The sequence below is a fragment of the Geotrypetes seraphini genome, chromosome 1 (genome assembly GCF_902459505.1).
Source record: "Geotrypetes seraphini chromosome 1, aGeoSer1.1, whole genome shotgun sequence".
Lineage (NCBI taxonomy): Eukaryota > Metazoa > Chordata > Amphibia > Gymnophiona > Dermophiidae > Geotrypetes > Geotrypetes seraphini.
In genome coordinates, this window is record NC_047084.1 from 319,945,428 (window position 1) to 319,972,879 (window position 27,452).

At 48.8% G+C, this 27,452-nt stretch overlaps 1 protein-coding gene across 1 annotated transcript in view; it reads left to right on the forward strand.

Moving 5' to 3' along the window:
- Positions 1 to 27,452, forward strand: part of UBE2D3 (ubiquitin conjugating enzyme E2 D3) — a 177,423-nt gene that overhangs the window by 81,415 nt on the left and 68,556 nt on the right. Inside the window, exon 4 of the mRNA XM_033956866.1 lies at positions 19,312 to 19,389. Within this exon, the coding sequence (XP_033812757.1) occupies positions 19,312 to 19,389 (78 nt within the window). The remainder of the gene's footprint in view (positions 1 to 19,311; positions 19,390 to 27,452) is intronic.

Here is a 27,452-nt window from a genome sequence, read left to right on the forward strand (position 1 = left end):
TCTCTGCTTACAGAGAATCAAGGATCTCTGCTTCATCCCAACCTGCAGTCTCTACACCTGACAGCTTGGTACCTCTCAACATAACTCCTCTTCAGTTTCCTCAATCTGTAAGAGATGTTTTAGAAGCTTCTAGGAAGCCTACCACTAGACAATGCTATCACCAAAAATGGACTAGATTTTCTACCTGGTGTTTTTCTCATCATAAGCAGCCTCGGCATTCCTCCTTATCTTCTGTTTTAGACTATCTTTTGCACTTATCTAATTCTGGCCTCAAGTCTACATCGATCCGAGTTAATTTCAGTGCAATTGCAGATTTCCATCAGCCTATTGAAGGGAAACCCCTCTCGGCCCATCCAGTGGTTTCCAGATTCATGAAAGGACTTTTCAATGTCAAACCTCCTCTCAAACCGCCTCCTGTGGTTTGGGACCTCAATGTTGTCCTTACTCAACTAATGAAACCTCCATATGAACCAATTGATAAGGCTCATCTGAAGTATGTCACTTGGAAAGTAGTGTTTCTCATAGCTCTCACTTCTGCTCGACGAGTCAATGAGCTGCAAGCTTTAGTTGCTGATCCACCATTCATGGTGTTCCATCATGACAAAGTGGTTCTTCGTACTCATCCTAAATTCCTCCCTAAAGTGGTCTCGGAATTACATCTCAACCAATCCATTGTTATTCCAGTGTTTTTTTCCAAGCCTCATTCTCATCCTGGAGCATCAGCTCTTCATACTCTGGACTGTAAACGTGCTTTGGCCTTCTACTTGGAACGCACCAAACCACACAACTGCTCCTCAAATTTTTGTCTCCTTCGATCCCAATAAGTTGGGTCGTCCTATTTCTAAGTGTACCATCTCCAACTGGATGGCGGCTTGTATCTCATTCTGCTATGCCCAGGCTGGATTACCCCTTCACAGTAAAGTCACAGCCCATAAGGTTAGGGCTATGGCAGCTTCGGTAGCTTTCCTCAGATCTACACCTATTGAGGAAATTTGTAGAGCTGCTACTTGGTCCTCGGTTCATACCTTCAGTTCTCATTATTGTCTGGATACTTTCTCCAGACGGGATGGACAGTTTGGCCAAACAGTATTACAAAATTTATTCTCCTAAATTGCCAATACTTCCACCATCCCATTCTGGTTAGCTTGGAGGTCACCCACATGTGAGAATAACTGCCTGCTTGTCCTGGGATAAAGCACAGTTACTTACCGTAACATGTGTTATCCAGGGACAGCAGGCAGCTATTCTCACAACCCACCCACCTCCCCTTGTTGGCTTTTCTGCTAGTTATCTGAACTGAGGAGATACGCCCTGTGCTGGGCGGGAAGGCATTCGCGCATGCGTGGTGCGGGCAACTCGAAACTTTGAGTTTCTCCAAGCAAGTCTGTTTGTGAGGCGTCCGCATCCGGGCTCTGTCGATGATGTCACCCACATGTGAGAATAGCTGCCTGCTGTTCCTGGATAATACCTGTTAAGGTAAGTAACTGTGCTGTCCAGGACACTGAGTCTACAATCAAGCAAGGTCCCGAGATTCTTGGTTCCTTTAAGGTGACATTGGACAACATAATGATGATGCTCCAAAAACTCAAAGCGACTGTTACTAAATCTGTTAGAGAAGTTTCAGCTTTCCTGAGTAAGTTGGATAATCTCCCAGCAGCAGTGCAATATATAAAATCGGAAATAGCAACTAAATTTGATCAAATTGACAAATTATCTCATTACAGAATCTGACAGTTTTGCTAAAGAAAAAATTTTCACTCAAAGATAGATGGAACAAATTGAGAACTTAAGACTCAATGTAAGAATCCTGAATTTTCCTAAAGTTTTTACTGTTACACCTTTGGATATGTTTAAAAAAAAAATACCTGACAGAATTTGAAGATTTCCTCTGTTTTTTTTTTTTTTTTTTTTACCACCAATTAATCGAATATATTATCTTCCTAAAAAATTGGACAAAGTTACTGAATTTAATCAAGCTGAGAGACAGCAACCTATTGACTTAAATAATATAACTCGGATTTTGGAGAGCTCTCGGGAAGAAATTGAGTATAGGGGTACGTTGCTTGTCTCTTGTTTTTGAACAAGATTTGAATGCATTAATGGATATACTTTCGCTCTTCTCAAAATCCTTTTCTCGGTCAAAAAATATGAATATTTCCAGATGTGGTTAAAACACAGGACTGTAGGAAAGTATTTGAGTATGAGGCAGGAAGTAAAAAATTTAGGAGCCACTTTTCTTTTGTTATCCCTGTAAATGTGTAATTAGATATGCTGGAACTAAATAAGTTTTCTTCGTTCCTGAGCAACTTCAGAGTTTTTTGGATGTTAAGAACTTAATTCATAATCAAAGCCAGAAGTGAAATTTGAGTGTTAACGTAGTACTATCAAACATAAGAACATAAGAAGTTGCCTCCACTGGGTCAGACCAGAGGTCCATCCCGCCCAGCGGTCCGCTCCCGCGGTGGCCCATCAGGTCTGCGACCTGTGAAGTGGTTTCTGACCACTTCTTTAACCTACCTCAAGTTCTATCTATACCCCTCTATCCCCTTATCCTCCAGGAACCTATCCAAACCTACCTTGAACCCCTGTACAGAGTTCTGGCTTATCACCTCCTCCGGAAGCTTGTTCCATGTGTCCACCACCCTCTGGGTAAAAAAGAACTTCCTAGCATTTGTTCTAAACCTGTCCCTTTTCAACTTCTCCGAGTGACCCCTAGTGCTTGTGGCTCCCCACAGTTTGAAGAATCTGTCCTTGTTCACTTTCTCTATGCCCTTTAGGATTTTGAAGGTTTCTATCATGTCCCCTCTAAGTCTCCTCTTCTCCAGGGAGAACAGCCCCAGCATTTTTAACCTGTCAGCGTATGAAAAATTTTCCATACCTTTTATCAGTTTAGTCACCCTCCTCTGCACTCCTCGAGTACCGCCATGTCCCTCTTGAGGTACGGCGACCAGTATTGAACACAGTACTCCAGGTGCGGGCGCACCATTGCGCGATACAGCGGCATGATGACTTCCTTCGTCCTGGTTGTGATACCCTTTTTGATGATGTCCAGCATTCTGTTTGCTTTCTTTGAGGCTGTCGCACACTACGCCGATGGTTTCAGTGATGTGTCGACCATCACCCCCAGGTCCCTTTCAAGGTTACTCACCCCTAGCAGTGTTCCCCCCATTTTGTAGCTGAACATCGGGTTCTTTTTCCCTACATGCATGACTTTGCATTTCTCTACGTTAAAACTCATTTGCCACTTTTTTGCCCAGTCTTCCAGTCTCGTTAGGTCCCTTTGCAGGGCTTCACAGTCTTCCGTGTTTCTAACCCTGCTGCAGAGTTTGGTGTCATCAGCAAATTTGATAACCTCACATTTTGACCCCGTCTCCAGATCGTTAATAAATATATTGAACAATAGAGGTCCCAGCACCGACCCCTGTGGAACTCCGCTCGTGACCCATTGCCAGTCTGAGTATTTGCCCTTTACTCCAACCCTCTGTTTTCTGCCTGCCAACCAGTGTTTGATCCATCGGTAGATATCCCCTTGCACCCCGTGGTTCCACAGCTTTTTAAGTAGCCGCTCGTGGGGTACCTTGTCGAAGGCTTTTTGGAAGTCAAGGTAAATAATGTCTATGGATTCCCCCTTATCCATCTGGCTGTTTATTCCCTCAAAGAAGTACAGCAAGTTCGTGAGGCACGACATTCCCTTGCAGAAGCCATGCTGGCTCGCCTTCAGTTGTCCATTGTTTTCTATGTGTTCGCAGATTGTGTCCTTTACCATTGCTTCCATCATCTTTCCCGGAACCGAGGTCAAGCTCACAGGCCTGTAGTTTCCCAGGTCACCCCTTGATCCCTTTTTAAAGATGGGCGTGACATTTGCTATTTTCCAGTCCTCTGGGATCTCCCCAGTTTTTAGGGAGAGGTTACATATTAGGCGAAGTGTCTCTGCTATTTCATTTCTCAGTTCTTTTAGTACCCTTGGGTGGATGCCGTCTGGGCCCGGTGATTTGTCGCTCTTCAGTCTGTCTATCTGTCTGAGGACATCCCCTTTGCTTACCTCTAGTTGTACCAGCCTTTCGTCGTGTTCTCCGTTTATAATCACCTCGGGTTCTGGGATATTGGATGTGTCCTCTCTGGTGAAGACTGACGAGAAGAATTTGTTTAACCTTTCAGCTATCTCTTTTTCCTCCTTTATCGCTCCTTTCCTGCCTCCGTCGTCCAGTGGTCCCACTTCCTCTCTGGCTGGTTGTTTCCCTTTCACATACCTGAAGAAGGGTTTGAAGTTTCTTGCTTCTCCTGCCAGTCTTTCCTCATATTCTCTCTTTGCTTTCCTGACCTTTCGATGGCATTCTTTCTGGTGTCTTTTGTGCTCTTCCTGGTTTTCCTTTGTTGGTTCCTTTTTCCATTTCTTGAAGGATGATTTCTTGTCGCTTATCGCCTTTTTAACTGCAGATGTTATCCATGCTGGGTTTCTAGTTCTATTTTTTTTTTTTTTTTTTTTTTTTTTTTGCACCCTTTCCTGAACCTTGGGACGTACAGGTCTTGTGCCTCGAGCACTGTGCCTTTAAGCAGTGTCCAGGCTTCCTTTACGGTCTTCACCTTTCCTGAGCTGTTGCTGAGCTTTTTTCCTACCATTTTCCTCAAGTCCTTGTAGTTTCCTTTTCTGAAGTTGAGTGCCGTCGTAGTGGTTCTTTTCACCTTTGATGTTCCCATGTTTAATTTGTACTGGATCATGTTGTGATCGCTGTTCCCTAACGGTGCTAGTACCACCACTTCCTTTGCGGGTCCCTCTAACCCACAGGTGTCGAAGTCGGTCCTCGAGGGCCGCAATCCAGTCGGGTTTTCAGAATTTCCCCAATGAATATGCATTGAAAGCAGTGCATGCACATAGATCTCATGCATATTCATTGGGGAAATCTTGAAAACCCGACTGGATTGCGGCCCTCGAGGACCGACTTCGACACCCCTGCTCTAACCCATTGAGGATTAGGTCTAGAGTGGCATCCCCTCGCGTTGGTTCCGTGACCAGCTGCTCCATGAAACAGTCCCTTATCGCCTCTAGGAATTTAGTTTCTCTTGTGCAATTTGAGTGTCCAATGTCCCAGTCTATTCCCAGGTAGTTGAAATCCCCCATAACCACCACCCTTCCACTATTGCACACCTGCCTCAGTTCGGCCTCCAGGTCCAGGTCGTTTGCTTCTGGCTGTCCTGGTGGGCGATAGTACAGTCCCAATTTGATGTCAGCTCCTTCCCCTCCTGTCAGCTTAACCCATAGTGACTCCAGACTGTCTGCCCTTATTGTTGTTTCTGTTCTGGCTGAAGGAATGCAGTCCTTTATATACAGTGCTATTCCTCCCCCCTTCTTGTGTGCCCTGTCCCTCCTGTAGAGTTTGTACCCTGGCAGGGCCACATCCCATTTGTTGTCCTCTGACCACCATGTCTCTGTGATTCCTATTATGTCTAGGTCCTTATTTCTGGCTATAACTTCTAGCTCCCCCATTTTAGTCCTTAGGCTGCTAGCATTTGTATATAGGCAATTTAAGTCCCGGTTAGTTATCTTTTCTTTTGGATCTACTCTTGGTTTGATGCTCCTGCTGGTCTCCTCACGGGCTGCCTCCTGTGGTGTGTCTATCCCGTCCTCTGCCCGCTTCTTTGTTCTTTGATAGCCCTCTGGTTCCGGCTGTGTCCTCCATGTCTTGCTCTTTAGCTCTAATTGCCTCTCGGGTCCCTGTACTGCATATTTGGGTTTATGACCATAAAGTGTACATTTTGTCTCTAGTCCACTATCTCCATTTCCTGTTTCAGTATCCTTGCTCGATACTGTGGTCCGATGTGTCGAGGTCAGATCGACTCTCAGCTTTCCCCTTGTTATCAGTTTAAAGTCATGTCTATGCAGGTCTGGATGTTACGTGCCAGCATCCTCGTCCCAGTCGTGCTCAAATGCAGTCCGTCTCTCCTGTAGAGCTTGTTTTTTCCCAGGAAGGTTGACCAGTTCCGTACAAAGAGGAAACCCTCCTCATCACACCATCGCCTCAGCCATCCATTTGTTGCTTGCAGCTCGGTCTGCCTCCTCGCATCTGCCCTTGGTACTGGCAGGATCTCTGAAAAGGCTATCTTCCCTGTCCTCAGCTTCAGCTTCCTCCCCAGGATCTTAAACTGCTCGGTCAGTGTAGTCATGTTGAAATTCCTTCTGCTGATGTCATTTGTTCCGACGTGGATTATCACTGCTGTTTCCTCTGTCTCAGCTCCCTCCATGATTCTCTCGATTCTGTCGGAGATGTCCTTTGTCCTCGCCCCTGGGAGACATGTCACTAGGCGATCCGCTCTGCCTCCTGCTATGTGACTGTCCACCTCTCTCAGGATTGAGTCTCCCACCACGATAGCAGATTTTCCTCTCCTCAGCTTCCTCCTGGGTCTCAGGTCTGTGTCAATGATTGGGTTCTCCAATCCTTCCTTCTCCTGATTTGTTCCTCCGCTAGGTTCCTCTCCCTCGGCTCCTGGTGGGTCTCGGTGGCTCCTGGCGGGTCCTGTCCTCCATCCGTTCGTTCCCTTCTGAAGAGCGGGTGATCCTGTGTTTCTACCATCCTGCAGGCCTCCTCGATGAATCTTTCGAGCTCTCTAACCTGTTCGTTGATGTGGTGTTCTCTGGTGGTGTACTCAGTTGGTTCAAGTTCCCTTGGTTCCTCTATGGAGCAGAGTCCTTCTAGCTCCTGTACTTTGATCTGCAGTCTCCCGACCTCCTTCTTTAGGCTAGCCAGTTCCTGACATCGACCGCATATGTAGGCCTGCCTCCCAGAAGGGAGGTAGTCATACATGTGACAATCAATGCAGTATACTGGAAAGCTTCGTTGGCCTTCTGCTGCCTCCATTATTCCTTCCTTGCGATTTAAGTTCCTTGGTGCGCTGGAGTGTGCCTGACGTGTAGCTAAGTAGAGAAATAGAGAGAGAAAAAAAATGAGTATAGAAGAAAAGGATATATATATATTTTTTTTTATAGAAGTTATTTAAGAAGATTGAAATTGCTGCTGAGTAGCCTGGACTCCTGGCTCCTTCTCTCGGCTCCTTTGCAAAGGCGCCCTCGCTAAGGCGAGCGCCTTTGCCGCTCGTCTTCGCCGCGTGCTGAACGGCCGCGTGCCGTTGGCTCGCCTCCTTTTAAGGGGGAGCCTGGGCACTGAAGCGACCTCTGACGCGGTGGGGGTGGGCGGAGCTTTCTCTCGCCGCTACCCCGATCAGTCCTCCACCCCTCCTGGCTGTATCCTGTCCTCTGCCTCGCTGCTCTTGTTTCTCCCTCTCAGCCCTGGCTTCCTGCTTTCTGCCTCCCGATCCTGCTTGCTATCCTGTAAGTAAAGTAAACATGTTAAGCCTTTTCTTTTTTTTTTTAAAATTCTTTATTCATTTTATGTTTTACATCAAGTGCACAGAAAGTAACAACAATTTGACTAATACACTTAAAATTCCACAAACTTTATCATTAAATAAAATGTATCCCCTTCCCTTCCACGATACTAATCCTATATAATAAAAGCCTAAACGCACATGCGCACTTAGGATTTCATGTTCCCTGTGGCCGCCAACTCGGCGGCAGGGAACATTCTGGCCACTCCCCTCCTCCTGCCCTCACTCACCATGGAAGCCAGGCAAGCTCTCTCCCTGCCCGCGTCCTCGTCAGGGAACACACCTCCCGCCCTCACAGCCGCTGCTGCTGATGATCCTCCTCTTCAGAGGACACGGGATCGTGTCAGAGGGAACGTGTTACCGAGTTGGAGAGCGGCCTGCGAGGTTCGCTAAAGCCGGCCACCATCGCAGGCTGCTCTTTAGAGGAGGATCAGCCACCACGATCGCCAAAAAGTAGAGTCCTGCATTTGTGGCAGCAAGGGGACCTGGAGGGGAAGGGAAATACCGCTGCTGCTTCTGCAAAGGAAAGTGAGGGGGGGGAGAGAAGGGAATGGGGGGAAGAGAAGGGAATGGGGGTGGGTGGGGGAAAATGCTGCTACTACTTCACAGGGATCTGGAGGGGAAGGGAAATATCACTGCTGCTTCTGCAAAAGAAAGTGGAGAGGGGAGAGAAGGGAATGGGGGGGTGGGGGAAAATGCTGCTACTACTTCACAGGGACCTGGAGGGGAAGGGAAATACCGCTGCTGCTTCTGCAAAGGAAAGTGGGTGGGGGAGAGAGACAGAAAGAAATACAGACAGACAAAGGAGGCCAGGGAGAGAGACAGACAGGGGACCAGAGAGACAGACAGAAAGAAAGACAGACAGACAAAGGGTGCCAGGGAGAGAGAGAAATAGCAGGAGGGAGAGAGACAGAAAGAAAGGAAGAAAGAGACAGGAGCAGGGAGAGAGACATAAATAAAGACAGACAGACAGGCATATATTCTAGCACCTGTTAATGTAACGGACTTAAACACTAGTATTAAATAATACATATCCTATATAATAAAAGGCTAACTCGCGCATGCGCACTTCTATTTGCGTGTTCCGTGCGCTGTAGGTCTGTGGCCTAAGGAGTGCGCAAGCGCGCGAATACGTCACCACCCGATCGCCTCCACAAGCCGGACCGCAGCCAGACAACGATCTCCGTTCCTCCTGCACCATGGCACACCAGGCATGTCCCTGCCTCCCCCGCCGCCGGCCTCGGGTTCCTGGGGGCTGGCGGTGTGAGCCGCCCGGCCGGTGCTGAGGCCCCGCCTTCCCGCTACACAGCGCCGCCAGACCTGACAAAACGGCCCTACACTAACAGACCCGTGAGCAGGGTTGCCATGGAAACCTAGCCGGAATAACATGCAGTCGCGCAAGGGTCAGTGAGAGGGGATCAGGAGCTAGAGAGATTGAAAAAAACAAAAAAACAACAGTGTACAAGGAGAGAGAGACACAGACACTCACAGAAGGACAGGGGGCTAAAGACACAGATTGAAAAAATAACAAAACACAGAGGACAAAGAGAGAGACACACAGACACTCACAGAAGGACAGGGGGCTAAAGAGACAGATTGAAAAAAATAACAAAACACAGAGGACAAGGAGAGAGAGACACACAGACACTCACAGAAGGACAGGGGGCTAAAGAGACAGATTGAAAAAATAACAAAACACAGAGGACAAGGAGAGAGAGAGACACAGGGAAAAAAAATGACAAACAGACATACAGCAGCCAAGGAGACAGACAGAGACAGTGGGCAAGGAGACAGCAAAAAAAAAAAAAAAAAAAAATACAAACAGCCAATGAGACAAACAGAAAAAAATAAAAAATACAATGCCCAAGGATAAATTCAGGAAAATAAACTATACAGACATACAGTGGCCAAGGAGTTAGACTGCAAAAAACACATACAGCAGCCAATGAGACAGACAGACTGACTGACAGCGACCAAGTAGACAATCAGCAAAAAAACACAAACAAACACAGAAAGCAAAAAAAGAGAAACATACAGCGACCAAGGAGACAGGCATGCAACAAATAGGAAAAATATAAAAACTTTTAATAAATCAACCATACGTGAAGAAGGAATAAAAAAAAAAAGGAAGAGACACCTACAGGGAAACACAGGATCAAGAGCATACAGAGAAAACAGAAGTTTGCAGGAATCAGGAACATATAGAGAAAGGAGAGCAGAGACCCCTGCAAGAAGAGAAAAATAGCAGAGACTGGGGATGAGAAAGAGAGCAGTGATGCTTGCAGGGAGAAAAAAATAAGCAGTAATGTTACAGCTCGAGAATGGAGACTGAGGAAGAAAGCAGAGACAGCGCTATACAGGGAAATGGAGGGAGGAAAGAGACAAAGAAAAATACAGACATAAATTCTAGCACCCGTTAATGTAACGGGCTTAACGACTAGTAATATAATAAATTCTTCCTTCCCTTCATATCAAATAATGAAATCCAACCCCCCCCCAACCACCATTCTTTCATTTATGTTAATCAGGTAAAAATATCTATTCATTACAATAATTTATTAATGGCTCCCAAACATTCTTAAATTTATTAAAATATCCTTTTTGAACAGCTAATGTTCTTTCCATTATCCCAGGACAAGCAGGCAGCATATTCTGTACTTGTGGCCGACGTCACCGACGGAGCCCCCTAGCAGACGTTTTCGCATGCAGACTTGCTTGAAGACCTTCAAGCTTGTGATGGCCCACGCATGCGCGCGTGCCCCTCCTGCCCGGTCTAGGGCAGTTCTCTGTTTTCCGTGGAGCCAGAAGCACTGCTCCCTTGCTTCGCACGATATTGTCCCTCTTGCACTGTGGCTTGTTTGGTTAGTTCCTGTTGAGTTGCTTTGTTGCGTCTGTTTTTCTTTCTTTTTTTTTCAGTTCGTATTTTTTTGACCGGGTTCCCGGTCTTACTCTGGCTGCCTGGCCTCGTTTTGGGTTTAAAAACTGTACTAAGTGCTACCGGGTTATCTCCATCACCAACCCTCATTGTTGGTGTGTGGAGTGCCTAGGAGCAGAGCACTGCGCTAGGTCGTGCCCCCGTTGTGCGACTTTGCAACCGTGGGCTCTTCATAGGAGGGTGGCCAAGATTCTCCAACTGTTTGGCCCCATGGATCCTGTGGGACAGGCCTCGAGCTCATCCTTGGCACCCTCGTTGGGTGCTTCGGCCTCGAAGTTTTCGACGGAAAACGTCGGCCCCTCCTGTTACTCCAGCCTCGGGTAAGTCTCCTCTTTCCTCCTGAGGTGTGCCGGCAAAGAAGCCTACCTCCAAGTCTCATGTCAGTGCCGCCTCGTCTGCATCTTCGAGACATCACTCTAAGCGTGCCTCCTCATGTAGGGAATACTCTTCCTCGAGGTCGCCCCCGAAGGAGCGCACTTCTGCACCTAAGACCCAACCATCTTAGGTCTCGGTGCCTATGTTCGAGAACATGCTTAAGGCTATTCTTACCACGCAGCTTTCCTCGGTGGTGAGCCAACTGGTCCCGACTTCAACGCCTCTGACCTCGGTCTCGATCCAGTCTCGGTCTGACCAGCCTGAGCATCCCCTCGTTTCTCGAGGCCCTGCCCGCAAGACTCGCCGGGTTCCCTCGAGCGATTCTTCATCTCCCGAGTCACCTGTAACTTTTCGGGGATCCAGGCCAGAGGGCTGTTTTTCCCCCACTGCTTTATCGAGGTTTGCTCCCTCCTAAAAAGCCCCGGTCTTCTCTGCCCCATTGGGGCAGGTCTCCAACCGTAAAACCTTCTAGACACACGCTTATGCTCGAGTTGGACTCTGGGTTGTGTTCCCCATCGAGGCAGCTACCAGCCTCTAAGGGGTCTTCTTCAAAACCAGTGGAGGAATTTTCCTTTCCCCAGTCTTCCCCGAGGCGTCGCCAGCTAATTCCTCGGACCCCAGGGTCTTCCCCGGCCCATCTAGCAAGGGGTTGTTCCTCAATGCTCCCCAGACACTTTAACAGAGCCTCTTCAGTCTCCCATTTGCGGGACTCCAAGGCCCCTGCTTACTATTCGAGGGAAATTTCTCCCTCTTTCTCGGCTGCCCCCAGATCTTGCTCAGGATCTCCTCAGGAGGATGAGTCTTCTTTTCAAAACTCCTCCTTTACTCATTTCATCTCTGACAGGGGTAGGGCCTTGAAACTGGACCTCCAGTCTGAGTCCCGTTATACCCAGGAGTATCTGGAGGAGATGGGTGTTGATCATCCGCCCCACGAGGCGTTGCACTTGCCATTGCACCAGGTTCTCCAGCAAACCTTTCTCCGGAATCTGGAGACCCCCCCCCCTATGCTGTCACGGCCATTCCTTCCAAGTTGGAGTCCCGTTACCGGACAATTCCGGTTAAGGGGTTTGAAAGTTCTCAGCTTTCTCATCAGTCCTTGGTAGTTGAGTCTTCCTTGAAGTCCAACCCCTCTAAGGTTTACGCTGCCGTCCCTCTGGGCTGAGAGGGCCGTATGATGGACAAGTTTGGTCGCCGTCTTTACCAAAACTCAATGATGGCGAATCATGTCCAACTATAACTTTATCTTCACTTCCTACCTCCAGTTCTGGGTGGACATCCTCCACTCGTTCTGGAAGGACGTACTGGATTCTCGGCGTCGGGAGTTTCACCTCCTCGAGGAGACCCTCCCCCAGCTCCGCCTCTATATGTTCCAGGTGGCCTACGATGCCTTCGAGTTGTCCTCGATGGTCACGGCCTTTGCGGTCGCCATGCGTCGCCTCGCTTGGCTCCGCCTTGTGGATATGGATCCGAATCTACAGGATCGTCTTGCCAATCTCTCATGTGTGGGTCATGAGCTCTTCGATGATTCTATCGAAGCGGCCATCAAGTGCCTATCGGACGACGAACAGTCCTTTGTCTCTCTGGTGAAACTTAAACCGAAGGCCCCCCCGGCTCGGCAATACAAACTTCCTCTCCAGAGGTATCTGCAGAAATCTACTCTTGGGTTCTCTTGTCCTCCCCCGAAGCGGCCTCAACAGCAGCAATGTCAACCTAAGACCCAGCAGCCGGCTCTGGCGAAGCCTGGGCTCCCTTCCTCCTGGAGCCTTCCCCCCTCCCCATCGGGGGTCGTCGCCACCATTTCTATGCCCAGTGGGAAAGTCTTACCACCGACAGTTGGGTGCTTTCTATCCGGGAGGGGTACACCCTTCACTTCAGTCACATACCCCCCGGACCTACCTCCAAAGAGAGTTTCCTTCTGCTCAGTCTCGGCTGCCTCTCCTTTTGCAGGAAGCTTGGGCCCTTCTTTGCCTTCAGGCGGTTGAGGGAGTTTCCCCGGACCAGTGGAACACCGGATTTTATTCCCAGTACTTTCTGGTACCCAAGAAGACGGGGGATCTGCATCCAATCCTGGACCTCCGTGCTATGAAAGTTTCTGGTCAGGGAACGGTTCAGAATGCTCACTCTTCCTACTTTGTACCCCCTCTTGGACGAGGGGGACTGGCTATGCGCTCGGGACCTCAAGGAGGCGTATACGCACATTCCGTTACACCCGGCCTCTCGCTGGTATCTGGTTTCTCCATCTCCAGTATCGTGTTCTTCCCTTCGGCCTGGTGGCCTCTCCGAGGATCTTCACGAAATGTCTAGTTGTGGTAGCTGCGGCCCTGCGTCTCCGGCCTGCAGATGTTTCCCTACCTCGACGACTGATTGATCAAAGCTACTCTCGCCACGAAGTTCTGCGAGTGACGAATCAAACCATCGCGCTGCTTCAGAGCCTCGGCTTCGAGGTGAACAGCTCTGTCCGTCCCAGTCTCTAGAATTTATTGGAGCGGTCCTGGACACAGCTCGTCTCCGTTCCTTTCTGCCTCGGCCTCGACGGGAGGCCCTTGTTCAATTATGCCGGAAGGTGGCCCATCTGTCCTCGGCCCTGGCTTGGCTCAAGATGGTCCTCGGTCACATGGCCTCCACGGTTCACGCGACTCCTTTTGCCAGACTTCACCTCCCTATTCCTCAATGGACTCTGGTGTCCCAATGGAATCAGGATCGGGACCCTGTCTCTTCGACTCATTATCGTGACTCCTTTGTTGAAGCAGTCTCTCCGTTGGTGGATGCTTTCTTCCAATCTTTCCAGAGGTTTTCTGTTTCATGCTCCTCCTCCGCAAAAGGTCCTCACGACGGACTCATTGGCCTACGCTTGGGAGGGCTCATCTGGATGGTCTTTGCACTCAGGGTCTTTGGTCCAATGCTGACCGCCTTTGTCACATCAATCTGCTGGAGCTTCGAGCGATCTTCCTCGCCCTGAAAGCCTTTTGTCACCTGCTTCGCGACTGAGTGGTGCTGGTCCGCACGGACAACCAGGTGGCCATGTATTATATCAACAAACAGGGGAGAACAGGGTCCCAATCTCTGAGCCAGGAGGCGCTGCGGCTGTGGAATTGGGCCATCCACCACAACATATTCCTTCGAGCAGTCTACATTCAGGGCCAGCACAATTGTCTGGCAGACAAGTCGAGTCGTCTACAGCCTCACGAGTGGTCCATCAATTCCTTGACTCCGCGTCTCGTATTTGCTCCCTGGGGGACTCCGGACGTCAACCTGTTTGCATCCCCCCACAATCACAAGTTGCCCCGCTTCTGCTCCAGGGTATACACCCCGCTCAGACTCGAGGCAGATGCTTTTCTGCTGGATAGGACGAACCTGTTTCTGTATGCGTTCCCCCCCCCCCATTCTCTCTGTTTCTGAAGACTCGTCAGGCTCAAGTCCACGAATGCCACCATGATTCTGATAGTTCCCTCCTGTTGCAACTCAGTTCCAGGGAGCCTCTTCTTCTGCCTGTTTTGGCGTCTCTGCTTACGCAGAGTCGGGGTTCTCTTCTTCATCCCAACCTGCAGTTTCTGCACTTAGGCTTGGTTCCTCACGGCTTGATGCCCTCGTTCCAGTTCTCCCAGCCTATGCTGGATGTCCTGGAAGCTTGTCGGAAGGAGTCCACTCACCAGTGTTACTATCAGAAGTGGATCCACTTTTCTTCCTGGTGTGCTACTTGACAGCAGGAGCCACTGTCTGCCGCCTTATCTGCTGTCCTGGACTATCTGTTACACTTATCTGGCGCTGGACTCAAGTCCTCATCGGTTCGAGTCCACCTTAGTGCCATTGCTGCTTTTCATCAGCCGATTGACGGGAAGCCTATCTCTGTTCATTCTGTGGTCTCCTGCGTCATGAAAGGCCTTTTCCACGTTCATCTGCCCCTTAAACCTCCCCCTGTGGTTTGGGATCTTAATGTGGTTCTTGCTCGTTTGATGAAACCCCCATTTGAACTGCTAGCGCGGGCTCACTTGAAGTATCTTACTTGGAAGGTTGTGTTACTTATTGCTCTCACTTCTGCCTGTCGGGTCAGTGAGCTTCAAGCCTTGGTAGCGGACCCTCCTTTCACTGTCTCCCATCATGATAAGGTGGTTCTCCGTACCCATTCTAAGTTTTGGCTAAGATTGTTTCTGAGTTTCACATCAACCAATCCATTGTTCTTCTGTGTTTTTTCCGAAGCCCCATTCTCACCCTGGAGAAGTGGCTCTGCATTCTCTTGATTGTAAGTGTGCACTGGCCTTCTACTTGAAGCGCACCGCTCCGCATCATTCTGCTCCCACTGTTTCTCTCTTTCGACACTAATCGTTTGGGTCGCTCCGTTTCTAAGCGGACCATTTCTAACTGGTTGGCCGCTTGTATCTCCTTTTGTTACGCTCAGGCTGGTCTCTCCCTGCCGGGTCGAGTCACAGGCCACAAGGTCAGAACGATGGCGTCATCGGTTGCTTTTCTCCGCTCGACTCCATTTGAGGAAATCTGTAAGGCTGCTACTTGGTCCACGGTTCATACATTTACCTTACACTACTGTCTGGATACTTTCTCCAGGTGTGATGGCCATTTTGGCCAGTCCGTTTTGCAAAATCTGTTCTAAATTGCCAACTCTCCCTCCAACCCATTCTGGTTAGCTTGGAGGTCTCCCACATGTAGAGAACATGCTGCCTGCTTATCCTGGGATAAAGCACAGTTACTTACCGTAATAGGTGTTATCCAGGGACAGCAGGCTGATATTCTCGCAACCCACACACCTCCCTATGGTTGGCTTCTTTGCTAGCTATCTGAACTGAGGAGACACATGCCTTAGTCCGGGCGGGAGGGCCACCCACGCATGCGCAGGCTAATCACAAGCTTGAAGGTTTTCAAGCAAGTCTGCTTGCAAAAACATCCGCTAGGGGGCTCCGGTGACGTCACCCACATGTAGAGAATATTTGCCTGCTGTCCCTGGATAACACCTGTTATGGTAAGTAACTGTGCTTTTTATTTATATGACACACTGATCTCCACCAAAAACTATAATTCAATCTGTTCCAATTTTTCCAATTATACGTTATTTGTTGAATGGCAACTCCTGTCAGAATCAGTAAAAGTTTATTATTATTGGAAGATATTTGGCTCTTGGCTCTCAAAGACATGCCAAATAAAACTGTCATACGATAATGCAACATGATTCTCTAGCAAGCAATTTATTTGGCCCCAAATCGACTTTCAAAAAGCCATAATAAATGGACAATAAAACAATAGATGATCTAAAGTCCCCGCATCGAGATGACAATGCCATTATCTATTAGACTTAGAGCCTTTTCATTACTAATGCAATTATTATATAGGATGAGATCTCCTTATCCCTTTACTTCTTGTTTTTCCCTACTTTCTATTTTTAGAGGTCTAAGAAAGAGGTCAATTTTTACAATTTAAAAATAATGGAATGATAGAGTTCCTCAAATTTAATGTTTCTTTAACCTACCTGACTCTGTATTTCTGTAACAAGTTAATGCTTGTGATAATTACTATGAAAATTATATATTTAAAAAAGTACTCTTGTAAGTCAGAAGGCTTGGATGCTGTTCTGGTGGGTGGAGCACATTTTAGCTCTTTCAGCGATTCATGTGGCCAGCGTAGATAATGTTCAGGTGGACTCCTTGGTTGCCAAATCCTGGACCAGGGAGAGTAGTCACACTTGCAGAAAGCATTCCACCTCAGTAAATCCCTGGGGCAAGACCTTGATGTATTTTATGGCTTCGGCCAAAAACTCCACAAAGTCGAGCATTTTTTCAGTCAAAGAAAATAACCTGGAAGCTTAAGAATCAATGCGTTAGTTCAGCTCTGGCCAACTTAGGACCTACTTTACACCTTGTCCTATGGTAGGTAAGCTTGTTCACAGGATTGTGATGCATCTGGGCTTAGTGATCCTAGGGGCTCTGGACTGGCCTTGCCGCCCATGGCTTGCAGATCTGATTTGTCTTCAGTGGAACAAGAAGCTCAGGCTCCCTTGTCATTACAGTTGTCTTAGCCAGGGACCGGTTCCTATGGAGGTCCCCCCAGCGCTTTGGTCTTACAGCACGACTCTTGATCACAAAGGCCTTGACTCAGAGGCTACTCTGACGTGGCCATTGCTACCCTTTTGAAATCCAAGAAGCCATCTACTTTAGTGGCTCACGCCAAGGCTTAGAAATCTTTCCAGCAGTATTGTACCAGATACAGGTGGAGCTGTTGCAGGCTCCCATTTCGGTGGTTTTAGCCTTCCTGCAGGCCAGTCTAGACAAGGGCCTAGCGGTAGCTTCCCTCAAGGTACAAGTGGCAGGCCTTTCCTGCTTCAGAACACACAATGGCTCCTCTTCGCTTACGGCTCATCCTGATGTGACCAGATTCCTCAAGAGCATTTTGTTTACGCCTCCTCTGTCAGCCCTTTCCTATATGGAATCTCAGTATTGTGCTGAAGGGACTGACTGAACCTCCCTTTGAGATGCTCAAGGAGGTGTCTATTCTGGACCTTACTGTCAAGATGGTTTTCCTCGTGGCAATTGTTAGCTCAGCATATTTCAGAGCTGCAGGCCCTCTCTTTGATTCACAGAGGTAGGCGTATCCCTCTAAACGGTTTCTTCCTTTCTTCCGGAAGTGGTTTCTTAATTTCATGTTAACCAGGAAGTTAGTCTGCCTGCTTTTCGTTCCACGAGGTCCGAAAAGGAGAATATGGCCATCTCTTCATACCTTTACCAGATTTTAGAGTAGATGTGGCGGCTCGATCTGATGACACATTTGGAGCCTCTGTGTTCTGGGTAGGCTCTTCTCTCCCACCCTAGATGTTGCCATTGTTTTGGTACGTCACAAGTTGTAATGTTCAGAGTTGATATAACAGAATGGAAGATTAGGTTCTTACCTTTGGCAATCTTCTTTCTGTTAATTCACGAAGGAGTCATTATAGCCTGCCCTCAGTCTGTCTATCGTATCTCCTGCATATTTCTGCCTCAGATGTTTTCTCTTTTCAGGCCTCAGTATCTTCCAGCCAGCAGACAGGAATTTGTGTAGAATCCTTTTGTATATGTGGGTACATCTCTATTGGAGGTATTTCCAGTTTATAGTCATTGCACACGGCAGGTTGGTTCTATGTTTTCATGTTCTTGCCTATATTTTCTATTACCTGTTAACTGCTGCTTTATATTGCAGAGCAGAACAGGATAAACTGTATAGTGGGGAGTTTCCCCCTGCCCCTTGGTGTTTGTTTTATTCCAGTTCTCTTTGGTCGCTTTTGGACAGTACTGCAGGGGACTCTATTCTTCAGTCAAGTGGGAGAAGCAGAAAAAGGTGTGTTGGATTTCTGCAACACTCAGTTTGCGGGTTGGGATGAAACACCTATTATAATGACTCCTTTGTGGATGAACACATATTACCAAAGGTAAAAACCTAATCTTCCATTTTTCTAATCGTTTCCACTATTTTACCTGTCACTTATTGGCACTGAAGTCAGGTAGGCTCACTGGTCTGTAATTTCCCGGATCCCTTCTGGAACCCTTTTTGAAAATTGGTGTAACATTAGCCACCCTCCAATCTTCAAGTGTTATAGATCATTAACAGCAGAAAATACTTGGTACAGTCACATGACTGGTTTGATTCATTAAAGCATTTTCCTATTTTATATTGGGATAAAATTGGGCAGTTCTGGTGGAGGTCTGAATGACTTGCATTTATGGGTGCTTTTAATTCATGGGCAGCCTTTCTGTGCTGATGAAGTTACTTACCACTTCTGATAGCAAAATTTGTATGGAACTTGTTAGCAGTTTCTTGCTACTACCGTATTTTCACTCATATACCGCACACCCGTCTAAAACGCGCACACGGGTATAGCGCGTGGGGAACAGACATTTATGTAATTTTAATATAGTGCGCACACGCATACACCACGCATGCTAAAACCTCCTCCCGCCTACTCCGAACCGGCATCCTCCCCCCCGCTCGCATCACCCCCCTCCCCCGCGATCCTACATCCCCCCCCAGCACCGCAAAGACAACTCTTACCCGATTGGGCACCAGCACCAATGCACAGGATGTGCCAGTGCCCGAAGATCCTCCCTCGTTGGGCTGGGCTGGGCTATGCGAGAGAGATCCTCCTTCTTCCTGTGCCGGGCTGGACTGGGCTTTGAGCATTTGCGCATGCTCAAAGCCTTTTGGTCTCTCGCTCTCCGAGATTATCTCGGAGAGAGCGAGACCAGAAGGCTTTGAGCATGCGCAAATGCTCAAAGCCTAGTCCAGCCCGGCACAGGAAGAAGGAGGATCTCTCTAGCCCAGCCCAACCCAACGAGGGAGGATCTTCTGGCACTGGCACATCCTGTGCATTGGTGCTGGTGCCGGTGCCCAATCGGGTAAGTTGTCTTTGCGGTGCTGGGGAGATGTACGATCGTGGGGGGGGGGAGGATGCCGGTTCGCAGGGGGAATGCCGGATCAGAATGAAAAAAAAAATTTGTACAACGCGCTCACACGTATAACGCGCATGGTTATGCACGGTTTGTAAAATCGTGTATAACGCGCATGTTATATGCGTGAAAATACGGTAAATGATTTTGCAAATTTTAATAAATGCAGTGTAATGTGTATAAATTTTTTTTCTTTCACAGAATGACAGCCCATATCAGGGTGGTGTGTTCTTCCTTACAATTCACTTTCCTACAGACTACCCTTTCAAACCTCCTAAGGTAAGGTTTTTGGGTTGTTAGAGGTTTTATTGGAGGGGGGGTTCATAATTGCCATATTTGATGCGATGAGCCTCCATCCCATTGCACATAAATAGGCAATTATGGTAGCTTGTCAATTCTGGGAGCCAATGAGCCAGAAATATGTAGGGATACTCGGGTCCTGGTAGAGGTGATCATCATAACATTGCTTTTGGAGAGCATGTCTACTCATCATTTGGGTTTTCTTCTAGCAGCTAGCGTTTGTATAGCTATATACAGTTGAATTATAAAACAAGACTGGGTTTATGCATCAGGAATCAACTGAGTGCCACATGTTTGTCTAGATGTGATTCTACTGAGTTTTTTTTTTTTTTTTTTTAAACAGTATATATTGGAAGCAGTGAAAATAAGCAAAAGATGAGGCAGGAGGTAGAGAAGTGAAATTTCCAATGCTAGAATTGCCAGCAGAAAGGAAGCAATTAAGCTTGGATGTGAGAAATTGAGTACACTTTATTACATAGGGCTTCTTTTACTAAGGTGCGCTAGTGGTTTTAGCGCGTGCTAAATGCTAACGCCTCCATAGAGCTTGCGTTAGTATTTTTCATTTAGCGTGTGGTTTGCGCGCGTGCTAAAAACACTAGTGCACCTTAGTAAAAGGAGCCCATAAGGATAATCTCATTGTGAATGCTGCCTTTTTGAGAATCCCACAACTTTGTAAGTGGGACAGTAGTGGTGATTGAGAAAAAATTGAATATGTGAAATGTGCAAAAACATTCCATAGTATTAACATGCTTTTATAAAAATTCTGACCATGCTGAACAAAGCAAAATGTGATAAAAAGAATTACCGTATTTTCATGTAGATAACGCTCACCCTTGTAAAACGCGCACACGGGTATAGCGCGCGAGAAACACAAATCTATGTACAGAAATTTTTATATACCGCACACACCCGTATACCGCGCATGCTGCCCGACTCCCGTCACCGCCTGACTCTCCTTTCGCCCGCCCCGACTCTCCTTTCGCCCGCCCCGACTCTCCTCTCCCCCTTGAAGTCCTGTCCCCACCCTGAAAGCCTGATGTCCCCCCCCCCCGATGTCCGATTCACCCCCACCGCGAAGGACCGCTCGCACGCACCCGCACCCCGAAGGACTGCTCGCACGCACTCCCACTTGCACCCCCACCCTGAAGGACCGCTCGCAACCCCACAGGCTACCGACCCCCCCCCCATCATGTAGAAGCTCCTACCGGTGTCCTGCTGCTTCCTCTTGGCGGTCCCGACTCCCCGACACGATCGGGGCAAGAGGGAGCTCAAGCCCTCTTGCCCCAGCCAACCGCGGCACCCCCGACACGATCGGGGTAAGAGGGAGCTCAAGCCCTCTTGCCCCCCCGACTCCCCAACACGATCGGGGCAAGAGGGAGCTCAAGCCCTCTTGCCCCAGCCAACCGCGGCACCCCCGACACGATCGGGGCAAGAGGGAGCTCAAGCCCTCTTGCCCCGCCGACTCCCCAACTCCCCGACAATATTGGGCCAGGAGGGAGCCCAAGTCCTCCTGGCCCTGGCGACCCCCCCCCCCCCCCGCTAGTTGTTCGGGCCAGGAGGGAGCCCAAACCCTCCTGGCCACACGACCCCCCTACCCCCACCCCGCACTACATTACGGGCAGGAGGGATCCCAGGCCCTCCTGCCCTCGACGCAAACCCCCCTCCCCCCAACGTCTGCCCCCCAAGAACCTCTTACCGCCCCCCCAGCCGACCCGCGACCCCCCTGGCTGACCCCCATGACACCCCCACCCCCCTTCCCCGTACCTTTGTGTAGTTGGCCAGACAGACGGGAGCCAAACTCGCCTGTCCGGCAGGCAGCCAACGACGGAATGAGGCCGGATTGGCCCATCCGTCCCAAAGCTCCGCCTACTGGTGGGGCCTAAGGCGCCTGGGCCAATCAGAATAGGCCCGGGAGCCTTAGGTCCCTCCTGGGGGCGGGGCCTTGGGCACATGGTCGTGCTGGGCCCATATGCCTCAGGCTCCGCCCCCAGGTGGGACCTAAGCCTCTCGGGCCTATTCTGATTGGCCCAGGCGCCTTAGGCCCCACCAGTAGGCGGAGCTTTGGGACGGATGGGCCAATCCGGCCTCATTCCGTCATTGGCTGCCTGCTGGACAGGCGAGTTTGGCTCCCGTCTGTCCGGCTAACTACACAAAGGTACGGGGAAGGGGGGTGGGGGTGTCGTGGGGGTCGGCCAGGGGGGTTGCGGGTCGGCTGGGGGGGCAGTCGGAGGTTCTTGGGGGGGCGGTCATTGGGGGGAGGGGGGTTTGCGTCGAGGGCAGGAGGGCCTGGGATCCCTCCTGCCCGTAATGTAGTGCGGGGTGGGGGTAGGGGGGTCGCCGTGGCCAGGAGGGTTTGGGCTCCCTCCTGGCCCGAACAATTAGCGGGGGGGGGGGTCGCCAGGGCCAGGAGGACTTGGGCTCCCTCCTGGCCCGATATTGTCGGTGAGTTGGGGAGTCGGCGGGGCAAGAGGGCTTGGGCTCCCTTTTGCCCCAATCGTGTCGGGGAGTCGGTGGGGGCAAGAGGGCTTGAGCTCCCTCTTGCCCCGATCGTGTCGAGGGTGCCGCGGTTGGCTGGGGCAAGAGGGCTTGAGCTCCCTCTTGCCCCGATTGTGTCGGGGGTGCCGCGGTTGGCTGGGGCAAGAGGGCTTGAGCTCCCTCTTGCCCCGATCGTGTCGGGGGTGCCGCGGTTGGCTGGGGCAAGAGGGCTTGAGCTCCCTCTTGCCCTGATCGTGTCGGGTGTCGGGACCGCCAAGAGGAAGCAGCAGGACACCGGTAGGAGCTTCTACATGATGGGGGGGGGGTTTGGGAGGCTGTGGGGGTGCGGGTGGGAGTGCGTGCGAGCGGTCCTTCGGGGTGGGGGTGCGAGCGGTCCTGCGGGGGGGTGAATTGGACGTCGGGGTGGGGGTTACTATGTAAAAAAAATTTTGTACAACGCGCTCACGCGTATAACGTGCGAGGGTATGCGCGGTACGTAAAAACCACGTATAACGCGCGCGTTATATGCGAGAAAATACGGTACTGGTTTATTCACTATATCTTTCAAGCATTGTAATGTTTCTGAAATTAAAGCCAGCACAAATGAGTAGAGAAATATTTCATTTCCAAAGAGCCTTTGAGTACTTACCTGCAGTCCTTTTTAAAGTTTTTTGTTTAATTGGGATATAGGAGTGACCATTTACAACAGTGCTCAAATCTTGAATGTCAGGTGGCCAGAACATCAGCTTTGGGTTCTTCCTTTTTTAACACAATGTCTGAGCATGAGCTGCATGGTGTCTAAACCTCTCTACTAATTCTCATACGATCAGTTTGTGTTTGGACATTGCATGGTGCCAAATCGAGAAATGGTGGTTTGAAGACTGCAGTGAGCCAACAAGATGAGGGTGAACTTGGAGCCTGAGAGAGACGTTAATTTGAGCGGGGTTGGGGTGGACCAGAAGCAGCTGAGGAGGAAAAGGGGATTGAGACAACTGGACATTGACCTAAGTTGCATAGAAATATGATGGTAGACAAAGGCCAAATGGCCCATCCAGTCTGCCCATCTGCAGCATCCACCATCTCATCTCCCTAAGAAATCCCACATACCTATCCTGACCAGTTACCTCCAGTACAGCTCACAGGAGGAGCCAAAACATGCTGCTGTTAGCTGGAGTGGCTTAGTGGTTAGAGCAGCTGCCTTGGCACCCTGAGATTAAGTTAGATTCCCACAGCAGCACCTTGTGACTCTGGGCAAGTTAACTCTTCATTGATTTGATTGTGTAACCACACAGAAAAAATGGTTTCCAGTGCAATAGGTGAGACATTCCAAACAGATGGGTAGTGTCCCAATGGCCGCATGCCATCTGCAGAAAGAATCCACTCTTGATTTTTTTCTCTGTGCCTCTGCTGTACTTCCTGTGCTCTATAGCTCCACCTACAGTTTTTCCCTTCACGCATGCCAGCAGGCGTGTGTTCTGCATTTTCACATGGAGACAGTGTGATCGGTCATTACAGCTGTGGACCTGAGAGAGTCCCTTGTCTGGATCTCACGAGAAGTTGCTTGCACATCCAGATATTTCTGACTCACCACAAATACTTGCAGTTTCATGTTATGGAAAATCATTACCAGTTCTCTGCTTTGCCGTTTTGGCTGGCAACAACTCCTTACCTTCACCTAGGTCCTTACTTTTGGAAAATGGGTCTGCAGGTGTACACCCTTACTTAGATGACTGGGATGATCAGAGCTCCCTCATTGGCCGAGAGTCGGTGCTGGAGGACCTGGGCTGGATTGTGAACTGAAAGAGCAATATGGCGTCCATGCAGTCTCTGGAACATTTGGGAGTTCTCTTAGACATGGCTGCAGGCCGCTTCTATCTTCTAGAAGTACACAGACAAACTACCCAGATTTCTTCTTCTAGAACAGCCGATTCCTTTGGACTCTGGAGGATTGAGCCAGCATGGATTGTTGGCTTCTCCCGCAATCGTTGTGCAAGGGCTTTCTGCTGCAGTTGCCTCCTGGATCGTGGTGATGAGATACCACCTTCGAGGCTGAGGAACCAACTGCAATCGTTGCCTCATCCAGAGAAAATGGACAGTCAACCAGTTGGAGCGGAGAGCCATTTAGCTGGCTCTGGTGCAATTGCATAAGAACATAAGTGCCTCTGCTGAGCCAGACCAGAAGTCCATCGTGCCCAGCAGTCTGCTCATGCAGCGGCCCAACAGGTCCAGGACCTGTGTAGTAGTCCTCTATCCCCTTTTCCTCCAGAAAATTGTCCAATCCCTTCTTGAACCCTAATACCGTATTCTGTCCTATCACGCCCTCTGGTAGTGCATTCCAGGTGTCCACCACCCGTTGGGTGAAGAAAAACTTCCTAGCATTGTTTTGAATCTCTCCCCTTTCAACTTTGCCGAATGCCCTCTCGTTCTTGTGGTTTTCGAAAGTTTGAAGAATCTGTCCTCCACTTTCTCTATGCCCTTCATGATCTTGTAAGTCTCTATCATATTCCCTCTAATTCTTCTCTTCTCCAGGGAAAAGATCCCCAGTTTCTCCAATCTCTTAGCGTATGAAAGGTTTTCCATACCTTTTATCAAACGCGTTGCTCTCCTCTGAACCCTCTCGTATCACCATATCCTTCTTAAGGTACGGCGACCAATATTGGACGCAGTACTCCAGATGCGGACGCACCATTGCCAGATACAACGGCAGGATAACTTCTTTCGTTCTGGTTGTAATACCCTTCTTGATTATACCTAGCATTCTAGTTGCTCTCTTTGCGGCCGCTGCGCACTGTGCCGACGGCTTCATTGTCTTATCCACTATTACCCCCAAGTCCCTTTCTTGGGTACTCTCACTCAATAACATCCCTCCCATCATATAGCTGTACCTCGGGTTTTTGCTTCCTACATGCAATACTTTACATTTCTCTACATTGAACTTCATCTGCCATCTCGTCGCCCACTCCCCTAGCTCATTCAGGCCCCTTTGTAATTCTTCGCAGTCCTCTTTAGTCCGAGCACCACTTTGTTGGTTTGGTGTCGTCTGCAAATTTTATTATTTCGCACTTCGTCCCTGTTTCTATATCATTTATAAATTATATTGAATAGCAGCGGTCCGAGCATCAACCCCTGTGGAACACCACTCGTGACCCTCCTCCAGTCTGAGTAGTGGCCCTTCACTCCTACTCTCTGCTTCCTATCCGCCAACCAATTTCTTTTTTTTTTAAACATATTTTTATTGAAAGTGAAAAAAGGTCACAACCAGACACAATACAAAAGGTGCATCAAGAGTGTGATAACGTCCACATGTAAAAAAATATAACCAGCAAAAACTAGAACATCAGCCCTCGTATCCAAAACCCCCCAGGCTCACAAGAACATAAGAAATGCCTGCACCGGATTAGAACTGTGGTCCATCCAGTCCGGTGATCCGCACACGCGGAGGCTCAGCCAGGCGTACCCTGGCGAATACATTAGTCACTCGTATCCCTCAATGTGTCCTGCAAGAAGATGTGCGTCCAATTTTCCCTTAAATCCTAGAATGGTGGTTTCCTCCACCATCTCTTTCGGGAGAGAGTTCCAGGCGTTCACCACTCACTGTGTGAAGCAGAACTTCCTGACATTTGTCCTGGCCATGTCCCCTCTCAGCTTCAGGCCATGACCTCTGGTCCGAGTCTGGATCACATATGCCAATGTGAATAACACTGTTTCTTGCTCACGATCCTTTCCCCCTGCTGGTGAGTGAGCTTGCTCCATTTTGTCGATTCCTTTTAGCAATTTAAGTCTCTCTCAGATCCCCTCTGTCTTCTGTGCTCAAGAAGGACACTAAAGCAAAATGAAAGAGAGCTCAGTTTGTCCAAGGGAAGCGGAATAGGGCAAAAAAATACAATAAAACAGAACATCAAATGTCGTAACTTTCCACCATTTTATATTTAAGCGTCCCCAAAAGGTCCCCACTGCAATCACCTCCACATGCACACCAACATCCATTCCTTGCAACAGACCATACATACCCCCAGCCGTACTAGACCCCCCCACACCCATCCCCAAGGTACCCACGGGAGTGGGGCTCAACATAGAAGGAATTACGAGCTCATGAAGTGAAAAAAGGAAGAAGGAAAAGAAGAGGAAGAAAGAGAGAAAAAGAAGAAGAAGATGAGGGAAGAGTACAGGTGTACAAAAACACCCCTCACCTCCCGCAGCCAATCATGCTGCAAGCAGCTCCCTCAGGTGCTCCCACAAGCGAACGTATTGTCTGTTATCCAGATGCCGCCAACCAATTTCTGATCCATCTGTGTACGTCTCCTTCCACCCCATGGTTCTTCAGTTTCCAAAGTAGGCGTTCATGGGGTACCTTGTCAAAGGCTTTTTGGAAATCTAAATATACGATGTCTATGGGGTCCCGTTTGTTAATTCCTTCGAAGAAGTGCAGTAAGTTCGTTAGGCACGATCTCCCCTTACAGAAGCCATGTTGGCTTGTGATCAGAAGTTTATTTCTTTCGAAATGCTCATCGATGCTGTCTTATCAGCGCTTCCGCCATTTTCCCCGGGACCGAGGTCAGACTCACCGGTCTAATTCCCTGGGTCACCTCTTGATCTTTTTTTAAAGATGGGCGTAACATTGGCTATCTTCCAATCCTCCGGGATCACCCCAGTTTTCAGTAGTAGTTCTGCTATTTCCTCCTTCGGTTCTTTCAGTACCCTAGGATGGATTCCGTGCGAGCCCGGTGATTTGTCGGTTTTTAATTTTTCTAACTGTCTACGTACGTCTTCAAGGCTTACTTCCCATGGATGTTAATTTATCTGTTTGGTCTCCATTGAAGATTTGCTCAGGTTCCGGTATGTTGGATGTGGCCTCTTTTGTAAATATAGTCGAAAAGAACATGTTTAGTCTTTCTGCCACTTCTTTCTCCTCCTTCACCACTCCCTTCCTGTCTCCGTCATCCAGCGGTCCCACCTCCTTCCTAGTCGGCTGATTCCCTTTAACATATCTGAAGAACGGTTTGAAATTTTGTGCTTCCTTGGCTAGCCTTTCTTCATATTCTCTTTTGGCTTTTCTAACCACACGGTGGCATTCTTTTTGATACTTCTGTGCTCTTTCCAGTTCTCCTCAGTTTTGCCTTTTTTCCATTTTCTGAATAAATTCTTCTTATCACCTATTGCTTTCTTCACTTCTTTGGTTATCCACGCTGAGTCTTTTGTTCGATTCTTTTTGCACCCTTTTCTGAATCTTGGGATATGCAGATTTTGCGCCTCGATCACCGTGTCCTTAAATGAAGACCAGGCTTGCTCTACAGACTGCCATTGTGTGGTGTTCATAAGTTTCTTCCTTACCATTACTCTCATAGCTTTGTAGTTTCCTTTCTTGAAATTAAGTTGTCGCTATGGTTCTTTTTCCCTTTAGTATTCCTACTTCAACGTTGAACTTGATCATATTGTTCTCGCTATGGTTCTTTTTCCCTTTGGTATTCCTACTTCAACGTTGAACTTGATCATATTGTTCTCGCTATGGTTCTTTTTCCCTTTGGTATTCCTACTTCAACGTTGAACTTGATCATATTGTGATTGCT